The sequence below is a fragment of the Triturus cristatus genome, chromosome 4_2, assembly GCF_964204655.1.
Source record: "Triturus cristatus chromosome 4_2, aTriCri1.1, whole genome shotgun sequence".
Classification (NCBI taxonomy): Eukaryota; Metazoa; Chordata; class Amphibia; order Caudata; family Salamandridae; genus Triturus; species Triturus cristatus.
The window spans coordinates 990,936,980-990,964,901 of NC_140586.1; the positions used below are offsets into that span (position 1 = coordinate 990,936,980).

General features: G+C 44.9%; 1 protein-coding gene across 2 annotated transcripts in view; it reads left to right on the forward strand.

The window, feature by feature from the left end:
* The window catches only part of LOC146839237 (CD5 antigen-like), a 409,368-nt gene that overhangs the window by 120,663 nt on the left and 260,783 nt on the right, over window positions 1-27,922 (forward strand). For both annotated transcript variants that reach the window (XM_085603261.1, XM_085603262.1), the window contains exon 4: window positions 11,354-11,668. In XM_085603261.1, the coding sequence (XP_085459387.1) occupies window positions 11,354-11,668 (315 nt within the window). The remainder of the gene's footprint in view (window positions 1-11,353; window positions 11,669-27,922) is intronic.

Consider the following 27,922-nt stretch of genomic DNA (forward strand, 5'->3'; position numbering starts at 1 on the left):
TAAGTTAGAAAAATTGCCAATTACAACGCCAATAGCGCCAACAAATACAAGACGAATTACATAAGTAAAAAACATTCCCATTTACAGTGCAAATAGCTCCAAGTCCAACTAATGCGAGACCTATTGCATTTACAATGCTTGTTTTTTTTGTTGTTGTTGGAGTTTGATATAGCGCGAACCAGACCCAAAGGTATTGGGGCACTTTACATTGGCACCAGTTATGTCACACTAGGACAGGACACATACAATTTTTGGTAGGCACGGGGAGATTATGTGATTTCCCCAGAATCACAGGATGTGGAGCCGACACCTAGATTCGAACCTGCCTCCCCAGCGCCTCAATCGGCATCTCTGGCCTTTACGCCACATCTTCTCCCTGGTTTCTGAAAACGTGACCTCAATAAATCTCCGCGCATACATACACACAATGGTGTGTCGCAGCAACTATTGTGTTTCCCGCAGCAGGTCATGGTTGAGATGCTGCTGCTCACATGAAATATTCCCTGTAATGTATGTGTGCAGCGCCTGTCTACTGTAATGTATGTGTGCTGTGTCTGTCTACTGTAATGTATGTGTGCAGCGCCTGTCTACCGCTGCCCTTTAGTTTTCACTGACTAGGGGCGGGCGCCGGCCAGTCAATCAGAGGCGCCCTCCAACATCTGTCAGCAGCTGGCCGGAGATGATCATTCACCCAGGGGGATGCTGACACAGGAGCTGAAATCAGAATCTCATGATGGGTGGAGCCGTAAGCAGTGGGCGGGAGCTGCCAATCACACAGACCTTGTTGTTCAGTTATTCCACATATTGTTGTGCAGTCTGAACATAACACGCTAAGATGGCGCGATGCACACCATGCACGTGCTCGAGAGATGTGTGTGCAGTCGAACCACAGGTCTGACTAGTCCTCAAGTAGCACAGAGGGTTAATGTGCCTGCTGCAAGGCACAGCGTGTGGCAATGCGAAGGACATATGTGTATTTCACGGAGATGGCGCACACGGCTACTGCTTCCGGTGCAAGTATCTGTATGCCACTGAATCCTATATAAATATCTGTATGCCTTTGAGTCCTATATAAATATCTGTATGCCACTGAGTCCTATATAAATATCTGTATGCCTCTGAGTCCTATATAAATATCTGTATGCCTCTGAGTCCTATATAAATATCTGTATGCCTCTGAGTCCTATATAAATATCTGTTTGCCTCTGAGTCCTATATAAATATCTGTATGCCACTGAGTCCTATATAAATATCTGTACGCCACTGAGTCCTATATAAATATCTGTTTGGCTCTGAGTCCTATATAAATGGTCATGAGTGTAATCGCTCATTCAGGCAGATATGTCTGGCCTTCTCTAAGTTCATGCATATCTCTTACAGGGCTTGGAAAACAATTCTGCCCCCGAAATCATAGTTTATGTCTTTAGCAGGTATGAAGAGACTGTGTTTCTTCCAGGGCACTGGCACCGACGTGTTAAGGTCCAGCTAGCCAAGCAGGGGCGTAACACAGGCCCCGCATACCCTGCGGTGCGGGGGGGGGCACGAGCTGCAGGGGGCCCCCTCAGGCCAGTAGTAAGGCCTTATAGAGATCCGGATTATGTCTTTAGCAGGTATGAAGTGACTGTGTTTCTTCCAGGGCACTGGCACCGACGTGTTAAGGTCCAGCTAGCCAAGCAGGGGCGTAACACAGGCCCCGCATGCCCTGCGGTGCGGGGGGGGGCACGAGCTGCAGGGGGCCCTCTCAGGCCAGTAGTAAGGCCTTATAGAGCTCCGGATTATGTCTTTAGCAGGTATGAAGAGACTGTGGGGCATATCAGCAAGGTGAGGCGATAGAATTATCGCCGCTTTTGTGGCCGTTTTCGGCCGAAAAGCGGCGATAATTTTATCGCCTAATTAGCAAGCTCACGCTGACGCGTGAAAACTTGCATTAGCGTAGGAATTCCTAACGCCTAGCTTTGCATCTCTAATGAGATGCAAAGTGGGCGTTCCTGACCTGACATGACAGGAGAAATGTCGCTAACCGACATTTCTCCTATAATCAAGCCCCACGCTATGAAGCATAGCGACAAGAAAAGTAGCGATTACCCCTGTTATCGCTACTTTCCTTACGCCTGCTTCAGGACTGACTTTGCCATGATATCCTATGGAAGATGGATATCATGGCTAAGTTTGTGAGGCCCTATCAACAAGCTAACGCCACAATCAACAAGCTAACGCCACATTGCATGAGATTATCGCTGGGTGTCTCTCGTTAGGCAGTTAGCGCGAGGATTTTTATCGCTTTTGAGATAAGCGTTGCTAATAGCACGCTATCTCAGCGATACAAATCAACGCTAGCCGGCGATAATTATCCTCACGCTTAGAGCGCTGAGCGATAATTATCGCCTCGCTTTGCTGATATGCCCCTGTGTTTCTTCCATGGCGCTGGTGCTGACGTGATAAGGTCCAGCTAGCCAAGCCAGAGCGAGCGCCACCAGAAGGACTGCCGAGGCCCCCTTAAGGGAGGGGTTTAAGGTGATGAAAATATTGCCACCTGCAGGCGGCTGCTGAACGTGTTCCAGTTTTGGCAAAATGCACAGGTACAAAGTGAGCGAATTCACTAAAGCCAGCCGGGACCCCACTCCATGTTACTGCCGGATCGAGGGTCCAACGGGGTCTCGCTCTCTTCCAGCACTGGTGCCAACCGGAAGGGGCACATTTTGTCGACCTCGAAAGGTTGAAGCGTGAATCCAACCCCCCTTGGATTCGAGCCTGAGACTTGCACCTGTCCTGAATTTGTGTCCTGAACTTTCACACTCACAGTCCTGAACTTTCACACTCACCGTCCTGAATTTGCACCAATATGAGTTGGTCACCCTAGTCACCCCACACATCAGCAAGGGCTGTGCAGCTCCGTTGCGAATTACCATAACTGCCTCCTCCCCCTGTGCTCCTGCTCACAGGGTGCCTCAGTGAGTTAAACGTCACTCACAAGTGCCTACAATTCAGAGGTTTGACTGCTGGCAAGGCTGACTCACCTGACATATCTCTGAGGCCTTCGAACCGCGCACCATTAAAAGGAGTAATGGCGACGGACATTCCAGATTTTGAGTTTGATGGACAAGCGCTGTAGGAGGGTGCACGCTTATTTAAGTGAAGCACCTTGCACTTATCCAGACGACCCTTATGGTGATTTTAGTGGTCTCAGACAACCAACGAAAGATCTCAGAGTGGGAGCTGTGGAGAGCAGCCCTCAGGCTGAGTCCACTATGAGGTCAAGCAGCTTGATTAACAGCAGTGGCGTAACGATAATTGATGGGGCCCCCCTACAAGGTACGTGGAGGGGCCCCCTCCGGACTCTACCAAGAGTTCTCTGGCCGAAGTGCAGTGCTGAGGGGGCCCCCTGGAGCTTGGGCCCCCCCCCCCGCGCTGCGGGGGATGCTGGGGCCTGTGTTACACCCCTGATTAACAGATCTAATCACATAGCGTGGGTTAAACGTAAAAGAACCGCACTGGTGCTGAATTTGATGTGTGTGTGTTAATGTGGAGTAAAATCCATTTTTGGAGGCTGAAGGTTTTCCTCCAGAATCCGTATTTGAATGCTATTTTGTTCCTTAGAAAAGTGTCTTTAACCTGCCCATGACTCCAAAAATATTGGAGGTAATTATATTTCATACACCAACGGTTTATCTCCAAAAGCCTGGAGATCCTTCCATGGTTACCACTGCTCTTGGTTTTTACCCCAGATGAGTTGTTCTGCAGCTAATTTTGATCCCACTTGCCCACTTTTTCTCTTCTTATTTTGTGAGATATTTTCCTCCAGGGAAAAGCTGGAGTTAGCAACTTCACTTTCCTTCACTGACCAAGATTGTGATCATTTCACCTCAGGAAACTAGTTATATCTTTGTCATGTGTGTATTTTATCGCAGAGTACATGTTTGTCAACATGGCAGCAACAAGCGCAGCTTTGTGGAGCAACGTTTTACACCTCGTGCAGAGACAGGCGCCGGTTCAGCCTGCTGACGTTTGGCGCTTTAGTATAACCAGAGCCCCTGGAATTACAAGGCAGGCGGGGGCTGCTGGGGGCTCATTTCCGCCAATGTGTTGATTGGCTGTAAATGTGGCAATGTTTCCTTTCGTTGTAATGACAACCAATGGACTGCGTACAGTGTAATTAATGGTAGTACACCATAGACGTCTCCATTATAAGGCTTGCATCTTGGGATGAGAGAACACATGCATTGTTTTACATGCAGTAAAACTAAAATTACACTCCCATTTAAACTCAGAATGGTAAAGTCACCTCATGGAAAGAAGCTAAAAGCGGTGACGTTTTGTCTCCAGGAGGAGCTGGTGTGCCTTTGGGCTTCAGAATAAGTGCTTTGGAGTTTTCTCACAGATATCTGCTGTAGGTGCGCCTTTGACTGATCTATCTTATGGGCATATTCCCTAGACTTCATTGATTACAGGGCTAATATGCGTTCTGATCAGGGCCTTTTTTGCAACCATGCACTCTTGTGCATATTTCTAAAAGCACGGAAAACTCGAGGGATGCACAGAATACTGCATAAAAAACACAACCGCACCCAAGATTTGTGTACCTGCAAAATTCGTAGTTAATACATAAATCTACAACACACAGATAGATACTGCTCCTTGGTTGCGCTGTCCACTGGAAGCAGGCATTGCATTCCCTTCCTTGGTTGGCTTTTGTGAGACTGCTACCAAAACTGCATAGGACAGTCCCTTGCGCTAAATGACAATAAGGCAATTTGTGGCACACGGCTAAACACTTATAAGGTCCCAAAGGCGAAGCCTATTGGCTATGCCAATGCTTGTTTGGATTGCGTTCTCCTGATTTTGCCTAATTTTTACTGCTTTCTCCTACCATAACCTGTTTTCTGGATGCTTTTTCCTGCTTGTGCCTTCTCTTTCACTGCTTCTCTTCATTTCCCCTCCTAAACCCTCTCCTCCCTTTCCATCCAGTGTGATTACACCTCCATGTTACACCCTTTCCTAACTAACCATCCAATGGGATTACACCTCCATGTTACACCCTTTCCGAACGAACCATCCAATGGGATTACATCTTCTCCTCCTGCACCTCTTCCTCCCTTTTCATTGATCCAGCGCAAGATTGGGACTTAAGGAATATACATACAGATATCCTCCCTGCGTCGCAGACCCGTTATCATGCTAGCTCATTCATACATGCATTCATTGGTGGGGCCCATAACACCAACTCTCATACGTCACCATTCACGAGTCTGCACACAGGAGGGATGAATGATTCAAGTGCTGGACATGTGGGGGGTACCTTATAACCTTTAGGGAAGAAAAGTTATGTTACAAAACATACATTAGCATCCGCCACCTATAGATTCTTAATCCTAAACATCAAGGCACTCCACCACTCGGTCGACGGACCAATTAGTTGGATTAGTTGATGGTGATTTAGAACCAGCTAAAACTCATTTAAGACTCAGAATCATTTATTCTCTTCATTTGAATAAACCACAAACTCTTAACTTCTGTTAATCATTAATTTTTATCTAAATAATATTTAATTTGTTCCCAACATTTATAATTAATCAAAGTTTAGAAATGTAGTCAATTAATACAGATTGCTGGACATTTCTTTTGACCTATTCTGGCTTTCTGGATTTTCTCTAGTTCACTTGGCTCTGCATCACCGAATTTAGCTGCCAATTGTCCCAATAAAGCAGGCCAAAGCTATAGGTCCAAAAGTTCTTTGCTCAGCACGCTACAGTCCCAAAGATCTCAAAAGGATCAGAGAATCGTGCAAGCATCTGTCATCAGTAGGTTTGCGGTCACAGAGCAAAAAGCAGCATCAGCATCTCAGATCAGATCCGAGCAGCAGTTCAGTGGTCCAGTGGCAGCGAGCAGACCCCTCCTATTCTACCACTCTTTTATAATAAATTTCAGGATGACATGAAACAATTTTAGACCAAGAAAGTACGCTATTGGCTGATTGGAAACGTCCGATTTTACATCAGAATAGTTCACAATGTTTTAGGTTTTGCTTGTATGATCCAATTGTTCATTTAAACCAGTTTTTTACTTGTTCGGAGTTTGGCAGTCCACCACGTTCCTATCCTTGACTGAGGACATGGTGAGCTGAGGCCATCAGGAAGTTCACGGAGCAATCCGAGTCTGCGCAGTGGACATCGCGCTCACGAGACGGTGGCCACTTCTGAACTCCATGTCGGGCGCCATTTTCTAGGTAGGCCCAAATGCCAACTTAAGCAAAACAACCACAAAAGAATAATTAATACAAAGAAATGAAGATTCTAATGTCAAACCCTCACTAATCCCTTTATGTATTAGTATTTTGCTAGCATATAGCGACATTTAAAGCAATACATTTACCTTTACGGTCCTCCACGAGAATGCAAACGTCACAAAAGCAACATAAATTATGCGATTTTCTATTACCGCATGTACTACTATTAATATGCGTACAGATTTTAGTTAATAGAGTTATTTTGCCATGCAAATAGCAATTTCCCACGTATAATTGGTGTATGCAAATGGTTGAATTAGTCTCACACTGCACTCCGTTAGTAAATTATAATCAGTAGGTTATATAATTACTTTTCACATGCAAAATAGAGGAGGTATACAACATTTTGCTTTATCTGCTCCATCACCATCCAGTCTGATTACGCCTCTGCTTAAACCCCTTTCCAACACTCTATCCAGTGTGATCACATCTTCTCCTGCACCCCTTCCTCCCTGTCCATCCAGTGTGATCACATCTTCTCCTCCCTGTCCATCCAGTGTGATCACATCTTCTCCTCCTGCACCCCTTCCTCCCTGTCCATCCAGTGTGATTACATCTTCTCCTCCTGCACCCCTTCCTCCCTGTCCATCCAGTGTGATTACATCTTCTCCTCCTGCACCCCTCCCTCCCTGTCCATCCAGTGTGATTACATCTTCTCCTCCTGCACCCCTTCCTCCCTGTCCATCCAGTGTGATTACTTCTTCTCCTCCTGCACCCCTCCCTCCCTGTCCATCCAGTGTGATTACATCTTCTCCTCCTGCACCCCTTCCTCCCTGTCCATCCAGTGTGATTACACCTCTTTTTACACCTCTTCCTAACTTTCCATCCAGTCTGATAACAAATTCTCCTCCTGCAACCATTACTCCCTTTCCATCCATTGTGATTACACCTCCTCCTGCAGTAAGTAATTCCCTTTCCATCCAGTGTGATTACACCTCCTTTTACACCCCTTCACAACATTCCATCCAGTGTGATTACATCTTCTCCTCCTGCACCCCTTCCTTCCTTTTCACTAGTGTGATTACATCTTCTCCTTTGCCGCTTCTTCTCTTTCCGTCTAGTGTGATTACACATCCTCCTGCACCAGGCACAGCTCTCTCCGTGCTGCTGTACCGCTCCACTTCCTCCCTCTTTCTCTGAGTGATTCTACTTTTCCCTCATTTTTTCACTAATTTCTCCTTCCTTTCCCCCTGTTATTTTGAGTGTCTTCTCCTGCGCATACCTTTTTTTACTGCTTTCACCTTCTTTTCCCCATATTTCCAACTGCTTTTGTCTCATTTGTTACTGTTTCTCCTTCCTCTCAATCTCTTTTCTGAGTACTCGCTCCTTCTTTTACCTCGTTTTACTGCTTTTGCCTTGTTTTTCACTGCTTTCTCCTTCCTTTCCCCTGTTCTTCTGAGTACTTTCTTCTGCTTGCGCCTTGGTTTTTACTGCTTTCTCACAGTTTTATCCGTTTTCTGAGTGCTTTCTTCTGCTTGTGCCTCAATTTATTATTGCTTTTTCCTTTCTTACCCCCTCTTTCTGAGTGCTTTCTCCTGATTCTCCTTCCTCTTACCCCACTTTTCTGACTGCCTTCTCCTGCTTTCTGTCATTTTTCACTGCTTACGTGGCTTTTTGAATAAAAAGAGCACAGTGAAGCAGGTAGCAACTCCAGCGCCTTGAGTCCGTCATGGGTGATTTTCAGCGCTATACAAATCCTGATTGTTTGATGGAGTGACATCCTCCTGCACCACATCTTCCCTTTCCATCCAGTGTGATTACACCTCCTCCTACAGCATTTCGTATTGTTTCATTCTGTGTGATTACACCTTCTCTTACAACCCTTCTTCCCTTTCCATCCATTGTGATTACACTTCATCCTGCACCTCTTCTTCTCTTTCTATTCAGTTTGATTACGCCTCCTCCTTCCCCACTGCTTCTTCCCTTTCCATCCAGTGTGATTACCCCTCCTCCTACAGCATTTCTTATCTTTCCATCCAGTGTGATTACACCGCCTCCTAAAGCATTGCTTCCCTTTCCATCAAGTGTCATTACACCTGCTCCTACACCCCTTTTTAACTTTTCATCCTGTGTGATTACACCTTCTCTTCCTAAGCACAGTGTTTTCCGTCTGTCCTGTGTGATTACACCTTCTCTTACAACCCTTCTTCCCTTTCCATTCATTGTGATTACACTTCATCCTGCACCTCTTCTTCTCTTTCTATTCAGTTTGAATATGCCTCCTCCTTCCCCACTGCTTCTTCCCTTTCCATCCAGTGTGATTACCCCTCCTCCTACAGCACTTCTTATCTTTCTATCCAGTGTGATTACACCTTCTTCTCCTACACCCCTTGTTCTCTTTCCATCCAGAGGGATTACACCTTCTCCTCCTACAACCCTTCTAATCTTTGCATCCATTATAATTACATTTCCTATGGTACTTCTTCCCTTTCTGTGCAGTGTGATTACATCTTCTCCTGCAACACATCTTACCTTTCCATCCACCTGCTCCTACACCCCTTTTTAACTTTCCAACCTGTGTGATTCACCTTCTCCTCCTGCAGCACTTCTTTAATTTACATCCAGTGTGATTACAGCTCCTCCTACAACATTACTTCCCTTTCAATCATTGTGATTACACCTCATTGGAAAGTGTTTGATTAATAATGACACATAGGGACCTACCACTAATAACAAGGCCACAAATACAATAAAAGGGTTAGTCAAGGTCTCAGTATATGATTTCCTTTTTCAACCCTTGGTAGCTGGCAATGAGCAGGCAGGTGCAGCTTAGGAGACAAGTGTGTTAAGCATTTATAAGAAACCAATACATTAAATAAGTAAGACACAATACACCAATTTATAAAAATAGACACCAAAACAACATACATTTAATATAGGGAACCAGAGGTATGATTTTTTAAATAATAAATGCTTTCCAGTTTTCAAAAACCAATAGAGCCAAATTGAGGCATCTAGTCTCAACTGACCGGGAAAAAGTCACAGTTTTATGTCAACCGTAAGGGGGCCCTGGTAAGATACACTAAGCGGGGAGCCTCAGTCAAAACTTTAGCTTTGCACTTAGACACTTTTCTGGAGGATTTTTCCTCAACGTGGAGCGAGACTCTTCTTCAAGCCGGTTCCGCATCAATGTTGTCGGCTTGAATCTCCGCGAGGCCAGGGTCAGCTCCTGGAAGTCTTGGGCTCCGGAACTTTCATTGGGAGAACCTGATATCCAGGCAGGGTTGCAGTTCGACGTAGGCGGCTTGACCATCGACATCAGGTCAGTCACTTATTAAGCTTTTTCCAAGACTTGCTCAAACGTCTGGAACGTCTTCCTGAAATTGCTGTTGAGGGTTCAAAGTGCCCAAAACATCCATCCAGTGGTCTAGAAGCTCTGAGATGGTCCTTGAAATGTTGTGACTACAATTCGCACAATGCAGCTTTCCAAATCCTTAAAAGTCCACTGGACGCACTCCAAGATGGAGGCTTCTTGGTGGAGATGATGCAGGTGAGCTCTGTTAACCTGTAGTTTGGAGGGAGTCCACTCCTAAATCATTGTGAAGCCAGGCAAATTCCTTAGGGCTGTAGTATCAGACTGTGCAGCAGGTGAAATCCTTCAGAGTGCAGTCCTTTAGGTGCAGATCACATTTCCAGCATGATAGTCCTTCTCCTCCTTGTTTCAGGCGTTAGATCTGAGATTCTTGGCAACTCTTCCATATTTATGCCGTGCTCCTGGGTATTAAGCAGGGGGAACTGCTCCTACACCCCTTCTTGCCTTTCCATCCAGTGTGATTACACCTGCTCCTACACCCCTTCTTCCCTTTCCATTCAGCGTGATTACACCTGCTCCGACACCCCTTCTTCCCTTTTCATCCAGTGTGATTACACCTGCTCCTACACCCCTTCTTCCCTTTCCATCCAGTGTGATTACACCTGCTCCTGCACCCCTTCTTCCCTTTCCATCCAGTGTGATTACACCTGCTCCTGCTCCGACACCCCTTCTTCCCTTTTCATCCAGTGTGATTACACCTGCTCCTACACCCCTTCTTCCCTTTCCATCCAGTGTGATTACACCTGCTCCTACACCCCTTCTTCCCTTTCCATCCAGTGTGATTACACCTGCTCCTACACCCCTTCTTCCCTTTCCATCCAGTGTGATTACACCTGCTCCTACACCCCTTATTCCCTTTCCATCCAGTGTGATTACACCTGCTCCTGCACCCCTTCTTCCCTTTCCATCCAGTGTGATTACACCTCATCCTACAGCGCATCTTACCTCCAAGTGGGGTGCCGCACTCTCACTATCATTGCCTCGCTCTTAATATTGTTGTGTGATGCCACACTCTCACTATCATTGTGGGATGCCACACTCTTACTATCATTGTGGGATGCCACACTCTTATTATCATTGTGGGATGCCACACTCTTACTATCATTGTGGGATGCCACACTCTTACTATCACTGTGGAATGCCGCACTCTTACTATCACTGTGGGATGCTGCTCTCTTACTATCATTATGGGATGCTTCACTCTTACTATCATTATGGGATGCCGCACTCTTACTATCCTTGTGGGATGTTGCACTCTTACTACCATTGTGGGATGCCGCACTCTTACTATCACTGTGGGATGCCACACTCTTACTATCATTGGGGGATGCTTCACTCTTACTCTAATTGTGGGATGCTGCACTCTTACTATCATTGTGGGATGCTTCGCTCTAACTATCATTGTGGGATGCCGCACTCTTACTATCATTGTGGGATGCCACACTCTTACTATTTAGCTATAATTCAACTGAGCTTGAATAGACTGTGAATTGTATTACATTTTGCAGCTGTTTTTGCTCTATTTATCCATCTGTTTACAATGAACCACAAAGAGACTGGGCCTATGTTACTTTTGTTTGACATTTGTATTGATATTTTCCCATTGTACATGTAGTGTTTTATCTAATGATTTCAATGATTTTGATTAATCGTGCAAAAATAAAGAACCATGAACCTTTCAAACATGTGTATAATGTTGACACTTTACCTGATTTTGCGACTCTTGCTTGATATCTGTCCATTTATGCTGTTTCCAGGTCCTGATGAGGTCCGGTTGGTGAACGGCGCCTCTCTCTGCTCTGGAAGAGTGGAGGTCAGGTACAATGGTGTGTGGGGGACGGTGTGTGATGATTCCTGGGATCTGAAAGATGCTTCAGTTGTCTGCAGACAGCTCGGCTGTATTTCAGCGGAAGAACATGAGTACAATCCAACATTCGGAAAGAGTTCTCTGCCTGTTGTCATGAGTAATGTCCAATGCAGAGGAGATGAGGCTGCTCTATGGAAGTGCCCACAACAAGGCTGGGAACACAATACCTGTCCTACAGGAAGGGACGCTGGGGTGACCTGCACAGGTAAGGAATGGAAACCAAGTGAAATAAAGTTATCTTTTCTCAAGAAATGTAATGAATGTACACTGTAAACACGTATTTGAGGCTAGATGCAAAGTGAAAGATTGCAATAAGCAATATACTCTGACTGCAATAACAACAGATGTAAGTTCTAGACTGGCTACCCTCTGAAAACTCACAGATTCGCATCGAACTTAGAGGCAGCAGACACCCTGACACCGGCACTGTGGCACCGACTCTCATTTCTGAACAGAATAAACAGAGCACTCGCTTGCCAGCCTCAACACACAGATTTGGCACTACTGAACAGCATTCTGCACATAGCTGCTCGATTTGTCTGGAAGTAGGGTTTTGGATATGCCAAGAAGAGTGGTGATTTGCTGTGTGTGCGTATGGTGATTGTAGTGTGTGTGTTGCACGGTGCTACCAGGTCGGAGGAAATACCCTATAACCCCCGTATAAGTATGTGGATGGAAACCCACACAAGTTACTGAAAAGCCGAGTCCTGGGCACACGTTTAAATGATAAAAACAATGTTTGTTGAGGTTCTGAGCATTTGTAGAGCTGTTATTAAAGTCCGCTGGTAAGGTTGCTGTTTTTGGGGCACTGAGAGAAGGATACAGATATGACGAGAGAGTCTGAGGGAGCGGTACCGAAATAACAAACAGCAAAGCTTATTGTGGTGATGGGTGATGTGGGATAATTAGTGATAAAGCATTATAGGCATGTTCATGTTATCCAACCTAAGAAAGCGAAATCCAGCATGCTGTACATGTAACATCAACAACAACAGAAAGGGAAACAGCACACAAATTAAATAGTGATATTCTGACCATACTACAGACCACAATCGGAAATGGAGTAGTTATCGGTACAGGATATTATAGCGCCGTCTGAAGGAAAAGGGTCAAGACAGTGACTGAATCATAGAGGTAAACGTTAAAAGGGGGACAGACAGAGAGTGAGGCAAATTCGACGGGAAAGAAGACTACCTGAAAGGGATACGTAGAAGTTGTTGAAAAAGGAGTTCTCACTGCTCCGCCGGTGACAATTCCAACCCGGCTGATCTGGGTAAAGAGAATGGTGATGAACTCCTGTTTCATCTGTTTGTACAATGCCATTTAGCGGTCACAAACCCTGCTTTTTGATACATCACATGGTTTGCGACTGGTAAATAGTTTTTACAAATGTACTAAACTCATTTAGCGATTATGTGTTTAGAAATACATTACGTATCACAATTTGGAAGGGGTGTGTTTATAGCGCCCCTTCAAAATTTCAATTCACAATCCTATATATCAATGATTTACCTTCAGTCATCTGCACAGGTGGTGACATCACAGGATTTCCCATCATCCAACTGCAAGGAAGTGATATTAGTGGATTTCCTATAATTTATCTGCACATAAATGAACATCACTGGATTTCCCAGCATTATTCTGCAAAGGAAGTGACATCACTGTTTTCCCACCAAAGGTGTCTTTAAAAGAAGCAGCCAAGCAAGGAAAGTAATTTCCCATCATCCATCTGCACATGAAGTGATCTTAGTTGATTTACCATCATACATCTGCCCAGGAAGTGACATGACTGGCTTCCTGTCAAACTGTCTTCATGTAATGGAGGCTGTAACGCAGATTTGCTGCGCCGAAAGCATGTCAAAGCCAAGCCTATCTCCAGGACCCCTAACCTTCCTCCTAACCTCCTCCCCCCCCATCGCCACCCCACCCCACCACGCCTGAGCCCTGGTCATATCTGCCAGTGCTGCTGCTCAGCTTCGCCACCCAACACTGAAGGTGCATTCTGCTGCACCATCTGTCATTTCACATAGACTCTCCCACACCTATCTCACTCCTCCCTCACACCTCACAAACCCAACATACTCAAGACATGCCCAAACATACCCGACCCCCCTACTACACCACACCACACCACACCACACCGCTCCATATCCTTCATACTTTTCAACATTTGCTCCCTCACTAAACACACCAACGAAATGTGGGATCTGTTACACAAGCACTCACCAGACCGTCTCTTTCAGACAAAACCTTTTTAAATTCCTCGTCTGCTCACGTTATTGCCATGGCAGTCCCCCTGGATAAAAGATCTCAGGACAAGACAAACAGACCAGCGGAATCACTGTTATCTTCAAAGAATCCATCCAATTCTCACCCACCTTGGAGAGCACCACCAGCAACATGGAACACTTGACCTTCAAACTCCTCATCATTGTGAACTACATCCTGGGTGGCACTGTTATCTACCGCCTTACCAACCAAGCGCCAACTTCAGTGGCACCATTGCAAATGTTGCCACCTCCCTGATTCTGGACTCAAGTGCCTTTATTTTACTAGGTGACGTCAACTACCAACTCGAAGACCTCACTGATTTCAGCACAGGTAACATCCTCAAGGGCCTGTCCAACCTCGGACTCTCTCAGTGAGTGGACCCCACACATGCTGTCAGATAACTACTAGACCCCATCTTCACCAGCTTCAGCAAACTCCCAGTAGACAAGCTGTTGGGAAGGATAAGCCCTCTGCATGGTAAAGACGTGTACCCCTGCCCTGAGTACCCAACTCTATTATTGTCTGGATTCCTAATGCTGACCTTTTTGTCATAGCCAAACATGGATCATCTATGTGCGCCAGAACATAGGCCTGTCTCATGGTCTGCACTCATGTTGGACCGGGGGGGGCTCTTAAAGCACTATTCTTATAGTGGTGGAAGGCTACTGTCGTCAACAGAAGGTAAACAGCACAGGTGCAGTAGTGGCAGCATACCCTGTGATGTTTATAAGTAGTGACCAGATCTTTTTATCATCATAACTTTGCATGTGTAGAATTAGAATTAAAATACTTCTTTCATAAAAAAAATATTTTACTGGACTTTAATTTATTGTGGGCGCTGCGTGCACATCGAGGTAATTGTCATGTCTACTAATCTGTATCTACAATTCCCTCCGAAGGAACCTTGGGCCCGATTCACAGAACTAACTTAAGACAAAATCCTAAACTTACTACCATTTTGGTATTCACAGAAGGCACTTACTCATTTTGGTATTCACAGAAGGCACTTACTCATTTCGGTATTCACAGAAGTTAGCAGTCCTAACTTTAGGACTCCTAAATGCCTTCTGTGAACACCGAAAGTCTTAAACTTAGGATTTTTCTCAGTTTAGTAGTAGGTTAGTTAGGACTCCTAACTTTAGGACTCCTAAATGCCTTCTGTGAATACCAAAAGTCTTAAAATAAGGATTTTTCTCAATTTAGTAGTAGTAAAGTTAGGACTCCTAACTTTAGGACTCCTAAATGCCTTCTGTGAATACCGATAGCCTTAAAATTAGGATTTTTCTCAGTTTAGTAGTGGTAAAGTTAGGAGTCCTAACTTTAGGACTCCTAAACTGAGAAAAATCCTAATTTTAAGACTTTCGGTATTCACAGAAGGCATTTAGGAGTCCTAAAGTTAGAACTCCTAACTTCTGTGAATACCGAAGTGAGTAAGTGTCTTCTGTGAATACCAAAATGAGTAAGTGCCTTCTGTGAATACGAAAATGGTAGTGAGTTTAGGATTTTGTCTTAAGTTAGTTCTGTGACTCGGGCCCCTTGACTGCTCAGGCTATCTTACCAATTGAGAGTCAGGTGAAGAAGGAGGCATATGACCCAACTGAGTGGGATCCGTAGTAGGGTGGGCCCCAGGACAGCAGAGAAAATGGCCCAACCACCTTGGTTAGGCCCGGTAACCCCTGCTTGCCCCATGGCAATCTGCATGGGGTTCTGACACAAGCCCATCACAAGATCTCAGAAACATCTTGCTCTACGAACTCCTACACCACGAGCCTTGACACAAAAGCAAACTTCCCAAATCTATCTCTAACTTCAACACCTAGATCACCGCCTGCGCAGATACCCTGGTGCCTCTCAAAGCCACAACAACAAGACCACAAGCAAGCTGGAAAACATAAGAGCTCAGGCTCACCCAATGCCACTGCAAAAAACATGAAGGCAGGATGACACTTAGAACAGCATCGGCAAATCCTTCCTCAGATGCTACTATCAACCAATCAGAACCACCGAACGCTCCATGGCCACCGATCCCCAGATTGCGAAGCCCTGGCCGCGGCACCACACCTCTTCCCAAATTAAATATGCCTAAAAATAGTCTTTCACCGGGGACCTTCAAACTCTTCTGAGTAGTCTTCTGTGTGGATAGATTTGAATTCCCTATGCAGGAAATCTGATGTTATCAGATCCATCACCCATTCAGAAACTATTAGTTCGGTTTGTCACAATACCCCACTGCAACCAAAGACAGAGAATGCAAGCTCCCGTTAGAAGGTAGTTTTAAGTCGAAGACAGGAAAATGGATCCGGGGCATGGCCACAGATCAACCCACTAGATTGAACATTACTAAACATATGTTACTTTTCTTTCTTAGACATGTATATTTTAGAAAGATTTTGTCAGAGTCTAAACAGCGATCTCAAAATAATTTGGTTAATTTTTCTAGCTTCCCCCATGTGCCTTCATGGCCCGCCCAGGCTTCTTCATAGCCTTCCTAGATGTGGAATCCTGGAGCTGGGCCTGATGCAGCAGCAGAATTGCCACGCCGTACCATTCCTGTGGCGGGCTTATTTCCGCTCGAAGAGTCTCTATTGGCAGCCAGTCCACAAAGTGCATATGAACTGGCCCAGAAGAAAATATACCCTATGTGGCAAATTTAAAAAAATACATGAAATGAAGCGCAGCACCCAAAGAGGTCGCAGTGCTCTGCGTGACGGGGAGGGAGCAGGAGATCTCCATATCTTTTATATGGCTATTTCCTCCCCTCGACTTTTCGCCGGCACTGATTTTAGCTGCCGAGTGCCAAGCACACACCTTAGCGCCATAGCGCTAGGGTGTGTGTATGAGTCTAACATACATTTTATACAGGAATGGTACCCTTCCTGTACAAAACACCATGCCTAGACAAGTCTAAATGTTTTTCCCACTTTGTATGTGTGCTGCACAGTGCAGCACGGATGCAATGTCGGAAAAGAAGAAATAAAAACATTTCTCCTGTTAGCGTCTCCTTTGAGGTGGTGTTAACTTTTAGCACAAAATCCTGTCTGCAATTATTTGTAGATAGGGTTTTGCATCAAAAGGCATAGGTGTTTGTATGGGAATACCCATGTACCACCCATGTAACGCCCCGTTGGCGCTAAGTAAAGCTAAGTAGTGCTTCTCGCGGATTTGCGCCACTTTTAGGGTACTTTCCAGCACATACCAAGTTTTGCGGAGGAAAGTAAATTCCCCCCCAAAAACTTTTGTGCTGGTTAGCATCACTTTTGTGATGGTAATCCAGCCCAACATGTTTGAAAATTTAGCCCAATGGAGCAAATTTTTAAAAAATATAAGCAACGCAGCACCCAAAGAGGCTGTACTGCGTTGCATGACAGGGAGGAAGCAGGAGAGAACCAAATCTTCAGAGATATGGCTCTCTCCACCCTCTCCCTAGCACTGCTGCTGATTTCAGCTGCTGAGCACCACGCACAAACCTTAGCGTCATAGCGCTAGGGTGTGCGCCTGTGTCTAGCCTAGGTTTTGTATAGAAAGGGTACCCTTCCTGTACACAATACCATGCATACGTAGGTGTGCTGCACAGTACAGCAGGCATACAAAGTCGGAAAAGAAAGGAAAAATACAATTAATTCTCCTGTTAGCGCCTCCTCTGAAGTGGCGTTAGCTTTTGGTGCAAACCTCTGTCTATACTTCTTTGTGTATAGGGCTTTGCGTCAAAAGGCATGGATGGTTACATGGGAATGCCCATGTACCACCCATGTAAGGCCCCTTTGGCGTTAAGTTTTGTGCTGGAAAGTAACTTTCCCCAAAAACATTTTTTGCTGGTTAGTGTCACTTTTGTGATGCTAAACCAGTGCAAAATGTTTGAAAATCTATCCCTATGAGCAGATTTTAAAAAATACACGCAATGCAGCACCCAAATAGGCTGTGCTCCGTTGCGTGACAGGGAGGGAGAAGGAGAGCACAATATCTTCAGAGATATGCAGGGCTTGAAGTGGGACGAAATAACTGCGGGTCCCTTAAAGGGGCGGGGCCACTGTAATTAAGGGCGTGGCCTAAAAGACTTAAGCTTCAAATCTGTGCTTAGCATAGTGTAGCGCCCAACTTGTATTTTGCTGTTTCTGAGTCAGATATATGATGCAACAAGTAACATCGCACCTACAACAAGTCGGGACTATTGGCTTTGTCAATGGTTGTTAGTTGCATAAGATAAATAAGCAGCAACTATGACTTGTATATGATATTGAAAAACCTTCCACTTAAAGCCCTGGTGACACCACACCAATGTTGCTGCTCCCAAGTTTCAAAAAGAAAAGGGAAATCCGGAGAGAGAATGACTCTCTTTAAAGGCTTTCCCTTCCCCTAGAACCCTCACCTGGCATGACATCATGCCGTAACTTTCCACGAGTGAGAAGTGAGCAGTTCGAGCACGCGCACATCGATGTGCTGCTGTCACTGCAGTCCAGGAAAAACAGACCGCCTGTGCCAGGGCACAAAACAGAGACTGATCGAGACCCATTTCGAGGCCCGCTTTAAAAAACTGCTTGTTGCTCAGCACCGGTGAGACCCGGCCCACTTAAAGCCCTGGAGATATGGCTGATTCCTCCCCTCTCCCTAGTGCCAGTGCTGATTTCAGCTACTGAGTGCCACGCACGCACTTTAGTGTCATAGTTCCAGGGGGTGCGCGTGAGTCTAGCACAGGTTTTGTATGGGAAGGATTCCCTTCCTATACAACATACCAGGCTAGACATTTCTTTTGTTAGCGGCTCTCTTGGAGTGGTGTTAACTTTCAGCGCAAAACCCTGTCTACAATTCTTTGTGGATAGGGTTTTGCGTCAAAAGACATGGATGGTTGCACAGGAATGCCCATGTACCACCCATGTAATGCCCCCTTGGCGCTAAGTAACGCGAATCAGTGTTTTGCGCTGCTTTGCGCTACTTTTAGGGTATTTTCCATCGCAAAACAACTTTTATGCTTTAAAGTACAATTGAAAAAAAACATTTTGTGCTGGTTAGCGTCACTTTTGTGATGCCAGCCCACAACAAAATGTTTGAAGATCTGTCCCTAAGTGTCCTTGAAACAGAAAAGAAGAGCAAACCACTTAAAAGGGCGGACAAAACCCGAATGCAGTGACAGTGACGATACACTGGCCTCGAACAGAGAAAAATCACTATTTAAACAGAGTCTTCGTTTATTTGGATTTCTATCGTGCAATGTAATTGTTGCAATTAAAGAAACAACCTGTACAAAACCATAGTTAAAGACAAAAAGCTATTGAAAAAATAACCGACATATAAAAGAACTGTAAATTTACAATCTGAGAAGGGCTTAAAAAGATCGGACCCTCCTAATGCTGCGTTATTATCATTCTCTGCAAATGATTGACATGTGCCTCTAAATATATCATGATATTCGGGTGTTTTGCTGACATTTTGTTTAAAATTGCATGATTCTTTCGATTCCTGTTAAAAGAATTCCAAAGGCTCTGCCCAGCCTTCCTGTGCCAAGAAAAAGAAAGGGCTCAGGACGTTTCCATGGTCAGCCAAAGGTGTAAAGAAAGGATTCAGGACAATTCCATGGTCAGCCAAAGATGTTAAGAAAGGGCTCAGGATGTTTCCATGGTCAGCCAAAGATGTAAAGAAAGGGCTCAGGACGTTTCCATGGTCAGCCAAAGGTGTAAGAAAGGGCTCAGGGCGTTTCCGTGGTCATCCAAAGGTGTAAGAAAGCGCTCAGGACGTTTCCGTGGTCATCCAAAGGTGTAAAGAAAGGGCTCAGGACGTTTCCATGGTCAGCCAAAGGTGTAAAGAAACGGCTCAGGACGTTTCCATGTTCAGCCAAAGGTGTAAAGAAAGGGCTCAGGACGTTTTCATGGTCAGCCAAAGGTGTAAAGAAAGGGCTAAGGACGTTTCCATGGTCAGCAAAGGTGTAAAGAAAGGGCTCAGGACGTTTTCATGGCCAGCCAAAGGTGTAAAGAAAGGGCTCAGGACGTTTCCATGGTCAGCCAAAGGTGTAAAGAAACGGCTCAGGACGTTTCCATGGTCAGCCACGTTGTAAAGAAAGGGCTCAGGACGTTTCTATGGTCAGCCAAAGGTGTAAGAAAGGGCTCAGGACGTTTCCGTGGTCATCCAAAGGTGTAAGAAAGGGCTCAGGACAATTCCATGGTCAGCCAAAGATGTACAGAAAGGGCTCAGGATGTTTCCATGGTCATCCAAAGGTGTAAGAAAGGGCTCAGGACAATTCCATGGTCACCCAAAGATGTACAGAAAGGGCTCAGGACGTCTCCATGTTCAGCCAAAGGTGTAAAGAAAGGGCTCAGGACGTTTTCATGGTCAGCCAAAGGTGTAAAGAAAGGGCTAAGGACGTTTCCATGGTCAGCAAAGGTGTAAAGAAAGGGCTCAGGACGTTTTCATGGCCAGCCAAAGGTGTAAAGAAAGGGCTCAGGACGTTTCCATGGTCAGCCAAAGATGTAAAGAAAGGGCTCAGGACGTTTCCAGGGTCAGCCAAAGGTGTAAAGAAAGGACTCAGGGAGTTTCCATGGTCAGCCAAAGGTGTAAAGAAATGGCTCAGGACGTTTCCATGGTCAGCCAAAGATGTAAAGAAAGGGCTCAGGACGTTTCCATGGTCAGCCAAAGGTGTAAAGAAAGGGCTCAGGACGTCTCCATGGTCAGCCAAAGATGTCAAGAAAGGGCTCAGGACGTTTCCATGGTCAGCCAAAGGTGTAAAGAAAGGGCTCAGGACGTTTCCACGGTCAGCCAAAGATGTGCAGAAAGGGCTCAGGACGTTTCCATGGTCAGCCAAAGATGTAAAGAAAGGGATCAGGAAGTTTCCATGGTCAGCCAAAGGTGTAAAGAAAGAGCTCAGGACGTCAGTCAAAGATGTAAAGAAAGGGCTCAGGAAGTTTCCATGGTCAGCCAAAGGTGTAAAGAAAGAGCTCAGGACATTTCCATGGTCAGCCAAAGATGTAAAGAAAGGGCTCAGGAAGTTTCCATGGTCAGCCAAAGGTGTAAAGAAAGAGCTCAGGGCATTTCCATGGTCAGCCAAAGGTGTAAAGGAAGGGCTCAGAACGTTTCCATGGTCAGCCAAAGATGTACAGAAAGGACTTAGGACGTTTCCATGGTCAGCCAAAGATGTGCAGATTCACATGTCTGCATAACAAGAGCCAAGTAATCAACTTGGCTGATACCTGCTGGCCGTGACTGTCGGAGATGGGGGGATGGGCCCTCCTGCAGCCAATACACACACCTTGGCTACGTGAGCAGACAGAGCAGGAGGCCAGGAGCAGTGGGTGCGACTCGCTGAAAAGCTGAAGATCTGGTCAAAGCGTTTTTCTGTCTCTGCTCATAGAATAGATGCGTGTCAGTGATTATAGCAAACACGTTTGTCCAAGCTCACGAAAAACGCGTAAAAAGTATTGTTTTCAAGTGCAGTAAATGGTGAGCAGTAGCATTCCTATAAAGGCTACAGCAGCCTACTTTGGACATTGGAATCCTGGTTTGAGTCCCAGGGTTTGCTAAACCTCCCGTGATTATGGAAAATGTATTAATTCTCTTGGGGGCATATCTACAACAACCGGCGATAATTATCGCTAAGCGCACTTAGCGCTAGGATAATTATCGCCGGCTAGTGTGGATTTTTATCGCTGAGATAGCGTGCTATTAGCAACGCTTATCTCAAAAGCGATAAAAATCCTCACGCTAACTGCCTAACGTGAGATTATCGCTGGAAACCCAGCGATAATCTCACGTTAGCTTGTTGATAGGGACTCACAAACTTAGCCATGATATCCTCCTTCCATAGGATATCATGGCTAAATCAGTCCTGAAGCAGGTGTTAGGAAAGTAGCGATAACAGGTGTTATCGCTACTTTTCCTGACGCTGTGCTTCATAGCGTGGGGCTTGATGACAGGAGAAATGTCGCTTAGCGACATTTCTCCTATCATGTTAGGTCAGGAACGCCCTCTTTGCATCACATTAGAGATGCAAAGCTGGGCGTTAGAAATCCTGACGCTAAAGCAAGGTTTCACGCGTTAGCGTGGCCTTGCTAATTTAGCGATAAAATTATCGCCGCTTTTCGGCCGAAAACGGACACAAAAGCGGCGATAATTTTTTTTCGCCTGCTTGTAAATATGCCCCTTGGTGTCTTAGAAGGAAAAACACAGCCCAGCGATGTAATGCCCTTGGGTCAAGTTCGCACTAGAAAATAAAAACGCCAGTAGCTAAGGCACCCTCATCATTTAATAAGTGCTAAGCACCTTGTACAACAGCATTTAATGAACGGAACAGCACAGTGACTTCACATGCACAGGCGTGCAGAAAGTTTAACTCCAATCCTTTTTTTTTTTTTATTAGAAAGCCCCAATGGTTTATTTAGTTTTAAATTAATATTTCAGCTTCTAGCCATTATTTTTCCTTGAGTATTTCAAATCCTCACATCTTCTTTTTTGGGTCATTTTGAAGGGGGGTACATTTTTTTAAATTAATCAAATTCCTACTTGCAAAAAGTTGCTGCCATTTCAAACAAGCATTGGCATAGCCAATAGGCCTCACCTTTGGGACCTTATGTTTAGCCAGAGCTTTTGTCTTTCCCAATATCTTTAAGCTATGTTTTAGAGCAGCAAAGCTGCTGTGCAGCATGTTGAAAAGTTGTTATAAAAAAGTGTTATAAGCATTCAAAAGTTATTATAAACAGTGTTATAAGCATTTTTGTTAGCTTATATATAACCAAGAAGACAATATGTACTAATGAACGACCATATTAAAAAAAATAACTAACATAAAAAATCATTCCCTTTTTCTCTCACAAGCCTCTAGATGGCATTGCGGTCCAGATAGTTAGTTGGCGGGCGATTATAGGGTGAGGCGGGGTGCCAGGAACAGGTCTTGCAGCCACCGAGCGATGGGCACACTCCACTATAAACATCGGAGAGAGATTTTCAGGGCCAAATATGTCCGTGACCAGGGACTCAAAAAAGGTCTCCATCCTGCCTGTGTTGGTAGATTCAGGAAGGCCTGTGACACGGATGTTGTTGCGGTGCGACCTCGCCTCCAAATCTTCATTTTTTTCTTGGATGAGCGCTAAGACCTTTTCCATGTGGAGTGCCTTGTCCGTCACCTCGCCTAGGCCATCTTTGGTTGTGGAGACGCGCTGCTCAAGTTCCCCCATCCTTGCATTCTGCTTCTTGAGCTGGAATGACATATGGTCCAACCTGTGGTTCACCGCCGCCATAGTCCCTTCAATAGATTGGAGACTCTTCTGCATGGTGAGCAGAGTTTCTTCCTGCGTGGGGGGCCCTCACCCTGGGCCTCCGCCTCAGAGGCCGCCCTTTTTCTGCGATTTAGTGGATTTGCACACCTCAAACGTGAGGCGAGACTGCGTCTTGTCAGTTCTGCCCATGTCTGCTGCTGACAACATGAAGGGAAGACCGACTTCTCCTCCGCCGCGTCCCTGAGGCTCGAGCCCCGCAGCCAGCAGTTATAGTCGTGGCACACCGCAGGCACAATGACACACTCTCTGGGGCACAACCACTCTCTGGGCAACTCAGATTTATCCGGCTCAACAGCGAATCAGTCCCAGGTGATATACAACATGCACCAGGCACGGGAATTATCAGCCCTGCGAGGCGATCCAACGCAGAGCAGCCCATCCACAATGCCGCATACAGGGTACAGCTGCTGTGTGAATCAGAACTGCTACACCTCCAGAGTCAATGCACAACTTGATGCACCTTCAGCCACACAGAAGGCCCAGAGGGTAGCCGGCCTGGATGGTATGGGGAGTCCGAAGAGAAATCAGCTAGAGCACACCATGCATGCGCATTTGTGAAAAGAATTTATCAGCAACGAGGAAGAGGGAGCCCCGGGACGCCGCGCTGCAGGTAAGGCATTATATTTCATTTTTCTATCATAGTTTACATTATTTTAAAAAGAGGGCGGGCGGGAGGCGAGAGGCGGCTGGCGGGCGGCAGGCAGCTCTGCTTCGCCCTGGCATGTGCGTAGCACTGCCTGCTACGCCTACTTTGAAAACTGAGAAGCAGGCAGCGCTATGTACACTCCGTGGGCGAAGCGGAGTACTACGCCCGGGGTTACCAGGAACCCAATTTCTAACACACATATACACACACATAAATATAGGTAAAAACAAGGTTAAAGGGACATTAGGACTTGTAATTATATCTTACTTTACATTAAAAATATAAAACCTTAGAAATTCACTGAATAAACCAAAGGCTAAAGCTACATTATACTTAGGTGAAAAAGACAGATAAAACATGCCATTTTAGACTAAAAACAACACTGCAATTCACCAGTTATAGTTACCTCAAGTAATTATAAGTTGAGCTGAGTGGAAACACCAGGATTCCAGCTCTGAGTGGGAGGTCAAACACTGATCTTTCAAGTGTATACATGAGTGTACATATCCATCTGACTAATATAATCTGTTCGGTATCTTCAACATAGCATCATTGCACACATTATTGTGGAGACTTGAATTTGACTATGGTCACACAATATCAGGGTGGGGACCGTGACATCCCTATAATCACACATCATCTCTCTGGGGACCTAGGCATGTCTATAATCACACACCATCTCTCTGGGGACCTAGGCATGTCTATAATCACACACCATCTCTCTGGGGACCTTAGCATCCCTATAATACCACACTATCTCTGTGGAGACCTGGCATCTCTATAATCACACACTATGTCTGTGGAGACCTGGCATCTCTATAATCACACACTATGTCTGTGGAGACCTGGCATCTCTATAATCACACACTATGTCTGTGGAGACCTGGCATCTCTATAATCACACACCATGTCTGTGCAAACCTGGCATCTCTATAATCACACACTATCACTGTAGAAACCTGGCCATCAATATAATCACATACTATTTCTGTGGGGACATGACATTCCTATAATCACAGACTATCTGTGTGGGGACCTGGGAATCCCTATAATTAACCCTGGGCATAGTTTGTGTAGTAGCACTACACGTAGCTACGCGGAGTACATTTTTATCTACGTTCAGCTACTTTGATTGATCTATGCGTAGCTGATAACACAGTATCTTGCACACTGCAAGTTACGATAAAATTAGAATTTCAGTCTTTATATACTACAACGCATATAGTCATTTCACATAAGTGAAAATGATACATCAGCAAGCAGTGAGAGAGGTGATGATTTTGGGATCCTCCCTAACCTACGGAGAGAACCAAGCAGATGCCTTGAAAACAAAAAGCACATTTTCTTGAACGATTCGGCGGTGGTCCCATCCTCTGAGGACCACCCCAAGCACAGTTATTGGCAAAAATACAATCCCAACCAAAGGCCCTGCAAAGCATTATGGGACATGATTAGCAGTGGGCAGTGAATATTATAGTATCCAATATCAAAATAATTCTACACAGAGCTGCAGTTCAACTAGTCGTTACTCGATGTCCCTCACAAGTCAAATGCAAAAGCATTGAAATTATTGTTACATCAAGCTGCAGTTCCACTCGTCGTTACTAGATGTCCCTCACGAGTCGACACGAGTCAAATGCAAAAGTTTCATGAAAGGGTTTCAATGCTTTTGCATTTGACTCGTGAGGGACATCTATTAACGACTAGTGGAACTGCAGCTTGATGTAATAATAATTTTAATGCTTTTGCATTTGACTCGTGAGGGACATCTAGTAACGACTAGTTGAACTGCAGCTCTTTGTAGAAATATTTTGATATTGGACACTATAATATTCACTGCCAATGCTAACCTCGTCCCATAATGCTTTGCAGGGCCTTTGGCTGGGATTGTATTTTTGCCCATAACTGTGCTTGGGGTGGTCCTAGGAGGAAGGGACAACCACGGAATCGTTCACCATCATGATATGCTCTTTGTGTTCAAGGCTTCAGCTTGGTCCTCTCCATAGGTTAGGGGGGACCCCAAAATCATCACCTCCCTCATTGTCTAACATGTTTTCATTTACAGTTCACTTTTGTGAATTGGTTATATGATTTCTAGCATGTGGGTTATTTAGCTGTTACTGCAGCGAAGTGTAGTTATATGCTCAGGTTTATCTATAATACTATAATAACACACCATCTCTATGGAGACCAGGCATTTTTATAATCACACACTATCTCTGAGGAAACCTGGCATTTATGTAATCACACACTATCTCTGTAGGTATCTGGCATTCCTATAATCACACGCTATCTCTGTGGGGACCTGAGCATCCCTATAATCACCCACTATCTCTGTAGGGATCTGGCATCCTTATAATCACACACTATCTCTGTGGGGACCTGGCATTCTTATTATCACATACTGTCTCTGTGGAAACCTGGCCATCAACATAATCACACACTATCTCTGTTGGGACCTGGGTATCCCTATTATCACATACAATATCTGTGGGGACTTGAACATTACTATAATATCACACTATCTCTGTGGGGACCTGGCATCCTTATTATCACATACTGTCTCTGTGGCAACCTGGCCATCAACATAATCACACACTATCTCTGTGGGGACCTGGGCATACCTATAATCACACACTATCTCTGTGGGGACCTGGGGATACCTATAATTACACATTATCTCTGTGGGGACCTGGCCATCACAATAATCACACACTATCTTTGTTTGGACCTGGGCATCAATATAAACAATCACGTGCTATCTTTGCAGCAGGGCACTGCACGTGCCAATATTCACACGCTTTCTCTGTGGGGAACCTGGTAACACCATTCTCACACACCATCTCAGTGAGGACCTAGACATCCTCAAAATCACACACTATCTCTGTGGGGAGCTGGGCATTCCTACTAGCACACACTAGCTCTGTGGGGATCTGGACATCAATATAATTCATCACACACTATCTTCTTGAGAAATTGTTCATGGCTATCATCACACACTATCTCGCTGGTGACCCTGCCATGTGTATAATCACACAGTGTCTCTGTTGGGACCTGGGCATCATTTTAATTACACTTCTGCTTTGTGGGAATTTGAACATTATTATCATCACACACTATCTCTGCAGGGACATGAGTGTGTGTCTCATATACTTTTTCTATAGAGAGACTTGTTATTGACAGTTGTCACACACTTTCGCTGCAGGTCTACAGTCACTATTGTTGTGGGGATGTGGGCATCCCTATTATCACACATTATCTCCATGGGGGCCTAGGCTTCACTATAATCATACAACACAACAATCCCTGCAGGACTTGAGCAAGACTATAATCTGTGCAAGCAACTGGGTATGTCTATAATAACCTACCATCACTACAGGGACCTGAGCATTACTATTATAACATTCTCTGTGTGGGGACTTGAACGTAACTATGATCACTCACTATATCTGTGGGATTTTGAACATAACTATAATCACACAATATATTTGAGGGACCTTCAACATGAATATAACCACACACTATCTGAATATGGTCTTCAAGGTGAGTATAATTAAACGCTTTATTTGTGGGGAACTGAGCATTAATGTAATGAAACAATATTTCTATATGAACATCAGTATGACTATCATTGTATCCTATCTCTACAGGGACTTGAATATGACTATTATAACATTTTCTATTTGGGGACTTGAATATAATTATGACACACTATCTCTGCGGGGACTTGAACATGCCAATAATCACACACTATCTTTGCGGGGACTTGAACATGCCAATAATCACACAATATCTTTGCGGGGACTTGAACATGCCAATAATCACACACTATCTATATGGGGACCTGGGCACCTCTTGAATAACACACTATATTAGCATGAAATGCAGCATGACTGTCACTGTACACTATCTGTAGAGGGACCTGAACCTGACTATAATCGGACACTGTTTTGGAGGATTTCAACATGTCTATAAACACACACTATCTGTGCGAGAACCTGGGCATCCCTATTATGACAAACTATCTCATGTGTCTAAAACATAACTAGCATCAAACACAATTTTGTTGGGGACTTAAGTATTAGTATAACCACACATAATCTATGCGGGGACTTGAACATCAACATAAACACACACTATGCCAATAGGAACTTGGGAGTGACTACATTGAAACACAATTTTAAAATAATCACACCCTATCTCTGCAGTGGCTTAAAAATGATTATCATCACTAGGGGTGGGCGGAATTTGCGAAATCCACTTTTGCAAATTATCGCGAAAATGT